General features: G+C 43.3%; 1 protein-coding gene and 1 long non-coding RNA gene across 5 annotated transcripts; both read right to left on the minus strand.

Moving 5' to 3' along the window:
• Positions 1–1,235: 1,235 nt before the first annotated feature.
• LOC118706053 lies at positions 1,236–1,603 on the minus strand. The gene is made up of 2 exons (XR_004983881.2): positions 1,551–1,603; positions 1,236–1,510 (listed from the first exon to the last, which is right to left on the minus strand). It is a non-coding gene; the product is annotated as an uncharacterized LOC118706053 (long non-coding RNA).
• A 653-nt stretch (positions 1,604–2,256) lies between these two features.
• TPBG (trophoblast glycoprotein) lies at positions 2,257–5,956 on the minus strand. Of its 4 annotated transcripts, none has more exons than XM_036414857.2 (2): positions 5,726–5,956; positions 2,257–4,596 (listed from the first exon to the last, which is right to left on the minus strand). In XM_036414857.2, the coding sequence occupies exon 2, from the start codon at positions 4,236–4,238 to the stop codon at positions 2,961–2,963; it is 1,278 nt and encodes a 425-aa protein (XP_036270750.1). In that variant the 5' UTR covers positions 4,239–4,596; positions 5,726–5,956; the 3' UTR covers positions 2,257–2,960. The 4 variants fall into 4 exon arrangements, with proteins under 4 accessions (XP_036270750.1, XP_036270751.1, XP_036270748.1 ...); XM_036414858.2 differs by lacking the exon at positions 5,726–5,956 and adding an exon at positions 5,352–5,487; XM_036414855.2 differs by lacking the exon at positions 5,726–5,956 and adding an exon at positions 4,960–5,113.
• Between the last annotated feature and the right edge of the window lie 6,908 nt (positions 5,957–12,864).

A 12,864-nucleotide genomic window follows, 5' to 3' on the forward strand; every position in this document is an offset into this window, starting at 1 on the left:
AGAACTCTGAATGCCTTATAAGGTTATAGACTTAAGAACATTATGACTGTACAATAACAATTGTTTTCAAACAGTAATATTTTTACCTTAAAAAGGACCTATGCCATATATTGGAATAGAAAGGAGTGACATGATAAAAAAGAGAGCCATGGCAAATGGGAAAGTTCATAGGAAGAAACAAGGCAATGAAAAAGAAGAAATCATAACTTCAAAAAGGTTATCCACGGAACAAGTGAAAACACTGCTTTCTTTTATCACAGATTCTGCTTCAGGGAGTTAATAGAGAGAAAAGCCAGACTAATGAATCTACTGCTTTCTTGGATTTAAGATAAAGCTTGCTTTTTTTCCTAAAATATGTTTTTATTGATTTTTAGAAATGGAGGAAGAGGGATAAAGATATTATAGAAACATCAATGAGAGGTGAATATCATCGATCGGCTGTCTCCTGCACACCTCTCAACTGGGAATTGAACCCTGACCTCTTAGTTCCTGGATGGACACTCCACCACTGAGCCAGACTGGCTAGGCAAGGCTCACTTTTTAACTGTTAGGCTATCACAGGATGCAGAAATAATTCTTCTGAATAGAAACTATAAATACTACAATTTGGTGTTGTCTACAAATTTTTAGACTTACCAATAAACGCCCATCAGCAGTTTATTCCTAAGATGTGTACTCTTACTACATGTTTTCACTATTTTTGGCAAGCTAATATCTTCATCATTTTTTGGAAGTAAGCTAGTTGGGCAGCTAGCTAGTTTATGAATTCCTGATGAAAAATTAAAATGTTTAATGGAATTTTAAATACCATATATATAAACTTTACTCAGGTAATTATAGGATTTCAAGTATAACCATAAATAATCAATTCTGTAATATTTCATAAGATAAACCTTATTAAAGTTAATATAGTTAAAACATCATATTCTAACTATTTAGTCTAATCTACACATTACTGGGCTTTTTTGCCCTATTTTGAAAACTTCTGAATTTAACTCAAAAAAGGATTAGGCAAAGATTTCTAGAACCCAAAGTAGTATCTAATCCTTTTTCACTTATGAAAATAATATTTCAAATATAAGACACTGAAGAAGGCCCTAAGACATGCTGATGCAAGTTCATTACACTTTAAGTTAAACAATAATGGCTAAATTAAAGTCACTTTATAGAACAGCTTGGAGATGAATGGAATTTACTTCTAATTGGAAAATAACTGTGAAAAAATTTTTGTCTATTTATTGAGATTATCAATTGATTCACTAATTGCTTTATTTACACTTAAGTGTGCTTTATTTTTCGCAGAGATGTATATACCAACACAGAGCTTAGCTAAAATAAAAATATCCCCAAATTCTTAAAAACTGAATGGAACACAAGAACCTATGATTATTAGTTGAGACACTTGTTTGTGCATGTAGACATTTATCTCAGGCTTTTTCCTCAAATGCGTATCCTATCATAACATTGTTTAAAACATATTTAGTAGGGTCTCTGATAAAATTATCCAGCCCTCCTGGCGTGTCTCAGTGGTTGAGTGTCAACCTATGAACCAGAAGGTCACAGTTTGATTCTTGGTCAGGGCATATGTCCGGGTTGTGAGCTTGATCCCATGTGGAGGCAGCCAGTCAATGATTCTCTCTCATTATTAATGTTTCTATTTCTCTCTTCCTCTCTGAAATCAATAAAAATATATTTTAAAAAATACAGAACAATTATCCAAATATATTTTTAAATATTCTCCAAAAAAATCTAAATTACAATTTACATTATGATCTTTAAAAAAATTAATTTATTTTAAAGTCTTTGATTTTAGAATATTCTATCTTTAAAACATTTAGTTTTCATACATTTATTTGTATTTGTTTCATACTCTATAAACACCCAAATTTCATATGGAGAGGTTTATTAAGTAATTTTGTTCTATCCTAAAAGCATACTCTGGAAAAAGTCCCAAACTGTGAACTGTTTATTATACAGGACTGTTCCTTCTCACCACTTTATAATGCTCTGACACAATTGTTTCTGAAATAGCATTAATTTTGGGACCGTAAGTCTTTTCACATGAATATTCAAATTCTCTATTTAAATCTTGAAAGGATCCACCATCTCAAAATTATCTCCAAAATCTACTTATGTAAGATATTGCTCCAGTTTCATTCTCAGCTATGACACCTTAAATATCACTGGAACCAAGACCACTCAGTAACACTGTCCCTAATCCTTTATTTCAAATAGCAAACTTGAACACAACTGTAATTCTTTTAAGAATCTTTATTGAATTTTTTAAACAATTTAGCCTGTTGGATCTCAATGCAGCTTATAAAACAACTTGCATATAGTTTCATATAAACTGCAATCAAAAAAAGTAATTTACTTTCTCAAAGGAGTTATCTGAAGTTGCAAGTTACTTTTTGTAATATGCAGAACAGTAAAATTATAAGCATGCTCTCGGATGCAGGTGCTCCTGTGTACTACGGAGTTACTTTGAAGAGCTTGCTAAGGTCTGCAGGCAGTTTATGGAATGCAATCATTTTCTTCACAATTTAGGTACATGAGAATAAAACTGATACTTATGAATAGAATATTTTTTTTCTGAAAAAGTTGAGGCAGCTTTTGTTGAATGCTATCTGTATTGGTACACTTGTTACATTTTGTACTAACAGAAACAGACAGCCAGGTGTCCATGTTCATGCTGAAACTTGAGAAGTCCCTCCATACATGTTGAGTTCCAAGAAAGGAAAAAGGGTTAAAGACTATGAGATTGTTAGTCATCATCTTACATGAATGGACCACACCGAGACACTTTACATGACAAGGGAGCAAATCCCCTTCCCTGCGTTCAGTCCAGGCCGGTGTTATTTACAGTGGAGGGTGGAGGTGGAGCAAGCCTAGGACAGGATAAAGCTTAATGAAGTCTACGACTCATGCACAGCTGTCCTTGTTCTGGCCTCGAACGCTGCTCAGACATCCGAGTTAGAACTGAGGTTGGTTAACCTGGGGTCCGCATTGATCTCGTATCTGTAATGATAACCTTCCATGTGATCCCTGCAGGCATCTCTGATGTTATGCATCCACTTTTTTATCCCCTTGCGGTTCAAATACAAAACCAGTAGGAAAATGGCACCGATCAGGGCTAACACGATACCGAGGAAGACATAGGAAGTCTGCAGGGACGGAGGGAGGATAGGATCGCAGTCCAGGTCGGAGCTGTTGAGTTCCAGGAGGACCCGGTTCCTCATTTTCTCCGGGAACGCACAGGTGAGCCTGGCTTTTCCCTGCACCACCTCCGTCTCCTTGAGCCAGGCCACCATGTCCCCCATGTGGCAGTCGCAGACCCAGGGGTTGTTGTCCAGGAAGACCTTGACCTGGGGTAGGCCCTGCCACTCTGCCAGCGTGCCGTTGTGCAGCGCCTTGAGGGCATTGTCTTCCAGGTGGAGGCTTTCCAGGTGCGTCAGGTTGCGGAAGGACAGGTAGGTCAGGCTCACCAGCGAGTTGTTGCGCAGGTCCAGGTGCCTGAGGCTGGGCAGCTGGGCCAGGACATCCTGGGGCAGGTAGACCAAGGCGTTGCTGGCCAGCTCCAGGCGGCGGAGCCCGCGCAGCGCCGGGCCGCCGGCTCGCAGGGCGGCCGCCACCATCCCCTCGAAGCTGCGGTTGGCGTGGCGCTCGTCGTCATCGGGGGGCACGATGTGGTTCAGGAACAGCTCCGCCAGGGGCCCGGGGGGCGAGGAGGCGCTGGCGTTGGTGATGCCCGCGAAGGCCGCAGGGCTGAGATAGGCCAGCGGGTTGTGGCTGAGGTCGAGCTGGCGCAGGCTGGGCAGGTGCTCGAAGGCGCGGGCGCGCACCTCCTGCAGGCGGCTGCCGCTGAGGTTGAGCGCGGCCAACTCGGCCAGCGGCGGGCGGCGGGCGAAGGCGCCGGCGGGCAGCGCGCCCAGCTGGTTGCCCGTGAGGAAGAGGGTGCGCACGTAGGCGGGCAGGTCCGCGGGCACCTCGCTCAGGTTGCGGTTCACGCACTTGACGGTGCGCGCCGCCTCGGAGCACTCGCAGGGCGGGGGGCATTGGCTTGGCAGCGGGGGCTGCGCGGACACCGCCCCTAAGGACCCCGAGGAGGCAGACGAGGTCGCCGAGGAGGGGAGGGACGAGGAGGAGACCCAGCCCAGCAGGACCAGCGCCAGCCGCGCCAGCCGCAGCCAAGCGTCCCCCGCGGCCGCAGCGGGGCCACGGGCGCAAGCTCCAGGCATCCCGGCGCGGGGCTCCCCGGAGGGTCTCCCCGGAGCTGGCCTGGGACGGCGCCCGCTTCGAAGGCTCGAAAGCTGGGCCCCCCGAGGGCGCGGGTTAGCAGGGAGCTTCCGGAGAAAACTTTCCTCTCCTGGGGGGGGAGGGGGGGAAGGAGCGAAGGGGGTGCGCCGCAGCCGGAGCTTGGCTCAGCTGCCCCTGGCTCCGGGCGTCCCCCTCCCGGGGCGATCCCCCCGCCCCAGGCCACTAGCAAGTACGCACGGCGGCTCCGGACGCCCCACTCGCGCTCCTCTTCCTGCCGCCACCCCCGGTGGCACCACTCGCCTCTGTGCTCGGCGCCTCACGCCGGATCCGCTGCAGGACCTGGGACCGGCGGGGAGAGAAGCGTGAGGATCCGCACCCGAGTGCAGGAACCGATCTGTCCAAGTCAAGGGGTCCCACCCTATCCCCGGGACCTCCCTCCCAAAGCCCCGGAGCGCCTCTCCTCCCCCCGCCCCCCGAGTCCCCAGTCCCCAGCACATCCTTACGCAGGAGAGGGGCGCGCATCCCGAGACTTGAGTATCAAGACTTCCTCCCGCCCTGGCCCGAGCTATAGATATTTATATCTCCCCGGCCTCCCGCCCGCCTCCTTTCGCCAGCAGACTTGTGCCTCCTGCGTAACTTCTTGCTTAATCCCCAGCGCCTTCCCGACCAAACTTCTCACTCTTCTTACCCCCCGCCCCCCACCCCTCCGCCTCCACGGACGACCTGCCTTCCGGGTCTCCGCCCCCACGCGGACTTCTCCCGGGCCAGGTTTGGAGGAGAGGCAAGTTTCAGGTTGCAAGAGTCTTTTGATCTCGCTTAGGCCCTCCCTCCCAGGGATAAGGAGGAATAAGCCCCCACCCCCTCTGTCCAGCTGTGTTCCCCCCCACCCCCCCTGCTCCCCCAGCCCGCGCCTCCGCCAGCCCCCGGGTCCCGGAGAGGGTTCCAGTCTCCTCCAAAAGGGAAGGGAAAGGCCGCGAACAAAGCGGCGGAGTGAGCCGGGACCTGGCGCTCCTCTCGCGCCCGGCGATGGGGAGGAGCGGCGGCAACGCCTTCCCGGTTCTCGCCCGCCGCGCGGCCGGCTCCCGGCTGCTCACCTCGGCGCCCGGCCGCCCGCAGGCTCCGGAGGCAACTCCGCGTCCCGCCGGAGTCCCGGCGACTTCCCGGCTCCGAGCTGCGCGTGCAGACTCCGCTCGCACCCCGGCCCGGGCCCAGCCTCCGCGGCCGGGAAAAACCAACCAGGGGGGCGGGGGAGGGCCGGGCCGGGGCGGGACCCCTCCTGCCGCGCGGCCAGGCTCCGTAGACCGCGGCTGGGAGATTTAGGAAGAGGGACTGGCCGGGGGACCTGGGCTTCGTGCCTCCTCCCGGTGGAAATGAAGGGGGAATATTCGGGGAAACGATGAGGGAATCCCTCTCTCCCCCCCGTCTCCGGCATCCTTGGGTGGTTCCTTATTTTGCATACTGTATTTACCTTGGACTGGAACAAAACCGCTAATGAAGCTCGTGGAATTCGCCCAGATTCGGGTACCCGGGGCGGCGTGGAGGTAGGTTCAGGCGCGACGGAGCAGCAGCAGAAAGAAATGAGCTGAGGATGCACAGCGGCCGCAGCTCAGCGCCCAGCAAACTGCAAGGGAGCGTCAGAAAAATCTTCCCGTCAAAGGGATACCTTAGAAGCCAACTTCTGATTTAGGTGTGATGAACGCACCCCGCCCATCCATCCTGCTTGAAGGGTTACGGAACTTGTGAAGAGAGAGAGAGCCAACTTTAAGATAGAAGAGGGCGGGAAGAGGGGGGATTAATGGAGAGGAGATTCATTCTTGATTCATTAGCTTTTCTCCTCGAAAATTAAAAGCAGAGGGAAGAAAAGGCAGCCAAAGCATCCTAGAAACAAAAGGCAAATAGCAACGTGGTGATTCATCGGGAAAGCGGACCCGCCCCCTCTCACCAGATGTGGCTGCGGTGTGTCAGTGCCAGTCAGTCACTAAAGCTAGGAGAGTTCGCAGGGGGGTGGGGGAGAGGGAGGCCGCCCAGGGAGATCTGAAGCTTGGCCTAAAGTCTGCTGTTGCCCTTGGGGGAGCTGGGCGGAGGAGGGGGTGCAGAGGTTGGAGCTGGAGAAGGGAATAGATTGAATGACTACTTCCTGGGAGGATGTTCTATTGGAGAGGTTTGGCGCCCTAAAAGCCCTGTCCTTGTGCTCTATCAATAACTATCTCCGTTTTCCCAATCAAATAATTTTCATGAGAAGGTGCTGGTTAGTTAGTTCAGGTTTCTTCATTTTGGAGAGAAAAGTGGGAATTAGAGAAAACAATTGGGAAATTAAGGTCCGGTAATCATATGATCAGATAAGGAATGCTGCAGTTTGCACACGTATTGTACTCTCAAGTTCATTCTTGACTACTTTCATGACAAGAGATAGTCTGCAGAGCCAATAGCAAAAGTGGCCCAGACAGGAGAGGGTTTGGAGGCTGCAGATATTTGAGCAAAGTGTCAGTTTTGTTCGTTTGTGTCTTCATCACGTTTTTCCAAATCCCCTTTTCTTGTTTTGAAAGGTGTCTTGCAACCTGAATATGAAACACTTTGGAAAAAAAAGAGTCTCAAAAGCTGTAGTCGTGTTCGGTATGCTGTAGTGGTGGTTATGTAAATCAGTACATGGGTTAAAATTCATAGATCTACATACACTAAAACAAAAGAGTCCTGTTTACTCTATGATAAATTTTAAAACAAAATTAATTACTTTGGGGGTGGGGGGAGGAACTGAAGTAATGCTCTGGCATGATATTCTGTGACAAGAGATAGTCTTATCCTAAAGATTATCTCAAGAGCAATTTCTCTGTTAAGAATGAGAAGCACTTCACAACTTAGAAAGGTTATATATATTTTCACCTAGTCCTCAAATCAACTCATCAATATAAATTAGTATTATTATCGTGTTGCTACTGATGGTGTTAACCTGTTCTACAAATGAAAACTCTGGAACCTTGAGTATTAACTGTCTTTTACTTGCCAAACCCTATGCCGATCACTTTATAGAAATTATATGATTGACTCTGCACATCAGTTCTCAGGGAGGCCCTCTCCCTCCAGTTTTACACCCGAGAAAATTGAGGCAAAAAAGTAAATAACATAGTGTAGTTCCCCCCTATCTGCTGGGGATGCATTCCAAGCAGGTGAATGCCCAAAACCCAGGATAATACCCAACCCCTCATTGTATTGTTTATACATGATAAAGTTTAATTTACAAATCAGGCACAAAAAGTGATCAATAATAATAGAACAATTATAAAACTATACTGTAATAAGATTTATGTGAATGTGGTCTCTCTCAAAATATGTTATGGTACTATACGCACCTTTTCACTCAAAGGAAGCACTCCACAGCTCCTCTTCGGCACATCTGCTTTGCCAGCCTTGCTACTGTTGCACGTTAAGGCCATTCTGAAATAAAATAAGAGCTGCCTGAGCACAAGCACTACCATATCTTGACAATGATCTGAAAACCAAGATGGCTACTAAGTGACTAAGGGGCGGGGAGCGTAGGGAGCATTGACAAAGGGATGGTTCTTGGCAGGATGGTGTGAGATTTTTATCATTCTGAACAGGCGCATGATTTAAAACTTATGAATTATTTGTCTCTGGAATTTTCTATTTAGTATTTTCCGACCTGGGTTGCCATGAGTAACTGGAACCTTGGAAAGGGAAACTGTAGATAAGGGGGTGACTACTGTAACTTTTTCCAGTGGATGCTGGAGGTGGGGACCGGGCCCAGATTTGCCTGCCTTTCGTGTACATCCCACATTCCATGTCCAGGCAAGGCGGAGGCACATGTGCAGAGCCCTACACTGCTCCTCCAAAGCTTCCTCCCTGGCTCTTTCCCCCTCTTTCCTTCCTCTCCCTCCTCCCTGCAGCTGGCCTTGACGTTGACTGCTGAACCAGGACCCACTTCTAACTCTACCACCCACCATGTGACTTCGACATACCTCTGTTTCTTAATCTGTAAAATAAGAACACTGCTAAAACTTGGGGGCATTTCCATGAGAGTTAAGATAAAGTATGGAGCACACTTAGCAAAACTATCTGGTGTTATTGTGCTCTCCTTAGTTCTTCTCACCATTTACGGTATACCCGCTATATCTCTGTAACTAGCTGTGCTAGTAACAATAGTATAAGGATGAATTGCTTATGGTCTCCTTAAATACAATTGTGAGATTTGACAAATAAAATTTCAGGATTCTAAATTAAATTTGAATTTCAGTGAGACAATATATATATATATATATATATATATATATATATATATATATATGTATGTATATATATTAGTATAAATATGTCCTGTGCCATATTTGGGATGTACCTATACTAAAATAATTCATTGTTTACATGAAATTTTAATTGAATGTTGATCATCCTTTATTAAATCTGGCAATAAAAGGACTTCATCATCTGGTGGGACAACCACAAAAACAAAAGCCTTCAATGCAGAAGGTAGAGTGCAGTTTCATGTGTGTGCACCTTTCCAATCTCCTCTATGTATATATTTTAACTTCTGTTTTTATATGAATGGGATCATAGAATTACCCATGACTTTTCTCACTTTAAAACAACCACATATCCTTTTATGTCCATACATATAGGTATGTTTTCTTCTTTATTAAAGACTGCAAAATAGTCCTTACTGTGGATTGTTACACCACATTTTTTTTAACTGCCCTACTAAAAGACAGATCAGTAAGCACTTTTTAAAGACGTTTCCTTCAACTGAGAAAAGCTTACTAGGATTAATTCTATTTTGATTGTCATGAGCATTTAATTATCCTATACTTGCCTTACTCTTGAAGGCTTGAAAATTTTTGCTCATAATGCTATTTACATGCTCTGGAGCAAGATAGGATTTCTGAGCACAGTTTTCCTCATTTATTCTTCCATTCCAAAATGAAAAGAAAGAAGGATCTGAATACCCAAATGGAGAAGAATCAAGTTAGTGCATTTCAATCAGTCACTGTGTGGCCTCCAGGAAAATGTCTCTGCACTATCATTTATTTAGCGGATTTCTTTTCCTACAGGAGCCATCTTTGTCCTAATGACCCAAAGGAAATTCATTAATAAATTATTGAAATTTTGCTGCTAAATCCTGGGAAGGCAAGAAATAATGTAATATATTTTAAAAAGATGAGTGATTAGGGCCACCCTCATGGTAACTAGCAGAGAAAAGCAATGTGATCCAGCATTCTTTAAGACTAGTTAATATCGGTGTCTGAATTAAATTAGCAGAGGAATTAATGAAGGTTAACACTCTGAAATCTGAAAGATATCTAAAACAAAATCAAGTATTGGTGAACATCAAGCACATATGCCGTAAAACCATGGATCAACACCTACAACCAGAACAGTTAGGTTGAGGGTTGATTTAGGGAGGAAAAAACAAACCAGTTACATATACAGTATATTATTTTATACACATATGCATGGAAAAATAAATTTTAAAATTTGTTAATGATTAAAAAGAAATTCTCATGAGTTTATTTCAAATCACTTTTGAAAGAAATAGGCTTCTTGTCTGAGGTATATAAATTAAGTAAAATATGTATTAGGGAATGGGTCAAAAACATTTGTTTCATGAATCAGTACAATGGGAGTAGAAGAAAATTATAACAAAGATATTTCAGAATTCACTGGGAATTAAATAATTACTAAAGAAAGAACAAAGCTAAAAGGCTATACAGTCCCTAGCCGATTTTGGATAGAGCCTCAGCCTGGCTTCGATTCTGGTCAAGGGCACATACATCATTTTAGGCTCCTAAGCTGGCCGGACCTTGGTCAGGGCACATGCAAGAGGCAACCAATCTGTGTTTCTCTCACGTTGATGTTTCCCTCTGTCTTTCTCTCTCTCTTCCACTCTAAATAAATAAATGGCAATAACAGACTGGAGAGATTAAAGTGGATGGATATATGTGATTCTTCAAGGATGAGACAATATTAAAAGGTAAAGAAAAACAACTGGCAGAACTTCCCAAGTAGCTAACATTAAAGGATCATTCAATTTTAAGTGTTCAACATTTTAAGACCTTACCATTTGCCCTCCACCTATTTGATGTCCTCAGGATATCAAAGTACATAAGATAAAAAGTCCTGCCATCAGGGAATTCAGAGACAGATCCTCTAACCGTCATAATACATATGGTATGTACAGGGGCCAAAGGAGGGGTGGCAAAGTGTCTGCAGAAGGCATCATTGTGGAAGTCAAGCTTGACTGCATTTGAATTCTTATCAAGAATTTGCCAGATTAAAAAAAAATAGGCAAGTTGGTGAAAAGACAGAGACCTTGTTCATTTCTGTACGCTAAGTGGGAAAGAGCACAGCAAACACTGGAAGGAGTGGTACAGGACAGATCTGAAATACGGTGGGATCAACTAATCCCCATGCTAAAAAGTTTGACTTCATCCTAGATTGCCTGGGAGCCCCTGAAGATGTGCATAGAGAATGACATGATCAGGTGGGCATATAAGAAAGAACACCTTTGCTACCTGTTTTGGGGTGAATTATAGGAAGAGAAGACTCAAGACAGGCAGAAAAGTTGACCGAGTGACAGATGTTAAAGAACCAAACTAAAGCAGCTGCAAAAGATTGTCAAGGTAGGACCAGATTATACAGATCAGTGGTTCTCAACAGGGTGACACTGCCCCTAGTGGGCATTTTGATATTCGTGGAGGCATTTTTCTGTCACAATGATTGGAGAGAGCTACTGCCATTTAGTGTGTAGAAGCCAGGATACTAGACATGCTGTAATTAGGGGATATAGCATATAATAAAAATTATGCTTCCACATGACTTTTAAACATCCATCTATAGACATTCTTATAGATGTAAAACTTGATTATAATCTCATCCGATATAGAACTTCATTTTATTTTTAAACTACAAATACTTATAGTATGGTTTTAATAAATTCTAAATTTTCCAGAAATGTGGCTACCAGGTTCGTTGAAGGAAGAATATATATTGCTTTGTTTGCACCTTTACCAGCATTTTATCTCTAACAGCTATGTCACTCACCCTATCTGAATTAGTAATACAGCCCAACTGTATCTGTTTTCATGTGCAGTTATTGCATTTATAGTGATTCTCATTTCAAAATGTCTACTATAAAGAAACATTATCTTCAATATTCATTGAATATTTGTCTAATTTTTCTTAAACCCTAGCCCATTTATAAATAGGTAAAATTATATTATAATTTCAATGGGTCTTCTATAGTTATGCTGAAATGGTTATATGTTATATTACATATCACTTAATATTTAATTCTTTTTGATTTTCCCTTTATATTATAGTTAATAAATACATATTTTAAATTTTATGTGTAAATGTATGTTTTATATATAAAGAGTGTACTTTATAAAATATTTGTTTTAAAAATAAAACATTGCTTTTTAAAAAGTCGAAAACCACCTATATTGGTATTTAAGAGATAGAATCTATAAATTTTGGTAATTTATTCAGTATGGAGTTTAGAATATAAACATTTATCATTTTAAATGGGTGAAAGGTGAGGGGATTTAGAAGTACAAATTGGATGTCACAGAATAGTTATGGGGATGTTAAGTACAACATAGGGAATATAGTCAATATTATTCTAATAACTATTTATCATGTCAAATGGCTATGAGATTTATTGCAAAGATCATTTAATATCTGGTCACTATTGTGTACAGCTGAAACTAATATAACATTATATGTCAACTATAATTAAAAAATAAAAATGGCCGGGACCGGTTTGGCTCAATGGATAGAGCGTCGGTGTGGGGACTGAAGGGTCCCGGGTTCAATTCTGGTCAAGGGCATGTACCTTGGTTGCAGGCATATCCCCAGTAGGGGGTGTGCAAGAGGCAGCTGATCGATGACTCTCTCTCATTGATGTTTCTAACTCTCTATCTCTCTCCCTTCCTCTCTGTACAAAAAGCAATAAAATATATATATTTAAAAAAAAATAAATAAAAATAAAAAATAAAAATGGTTTTAAAAATATTTTAAAACATGAAACCTAATATTAAAAGCTGAAAATAAAGGAGTGAATGGGGGGGGGGTGGAATTTTTCTAATCCTGGCACATTGACAATCTGTCTACTGCATGTCCATGGCAGAGGTTAAGCAGATGAACATGAGCCAAAGCCTGGAATCGTGACACAGGCTTCTCTAATCTGCTTTGTAAGTCTTATCCAGCAAGCTACAGTACACAGGTCACTAAGTTTCCTGCTAGCACTTCTTGAAATATTCAAAGCCAATCAATGAATATTTTTAAAGTTTGTTTTAGATCCCCTTATAAAAACCCAGGACGAGAGGATGAAAATAATACGTATTTTTTAATAGAATTTTATCGCATTACCTTGGTTGTGAACAAAAATGGAAGTGAAAGAGTTTAGGAATCCAAAATCAAGCCAGTGTCAAACCATGCGGCCTGAACAATGTGAGTGATGGTAGGATAAAGGAGTTGGGTGCACAGTACGTGCCAAAGAATGCCTATACTGAATTTGAACAAAAGCCTACCGAAGGAATGTGTGGCCTCAATGGCTATTTGAACCCAAGAAATGTTGATGGAATGACATTTGCAAAG

The sequence above is a fragment of the Pipistrellus kuhlii genome, unplaced genomic scaffold (genome assembly GCF_014108245.1).
Source record: "Pipistrellus kuhlii isolate mPipKuh1 unplaced genomic scaffold, mPipKuh1.p scaffold_m20_p_5, whole genome shotgun sequence".
Lineage (NCBI taxonomy): Eukaryota > Metazoa > Chordata > Mammalia > Chiroptera > Vespertilionidae > Pipistrellus > Pipistrellus kuhlii.

Bases quoted from the DNA above. Each gene is read 5' to 3' on its own strand.
- TPBG (XM_036414857.2), bottom strand. From the start codon at position 4,238: ATGCCTGGAGCTTGCGCCCGTGGCCCCGCTGCGGCCGCGGGGGACGCT.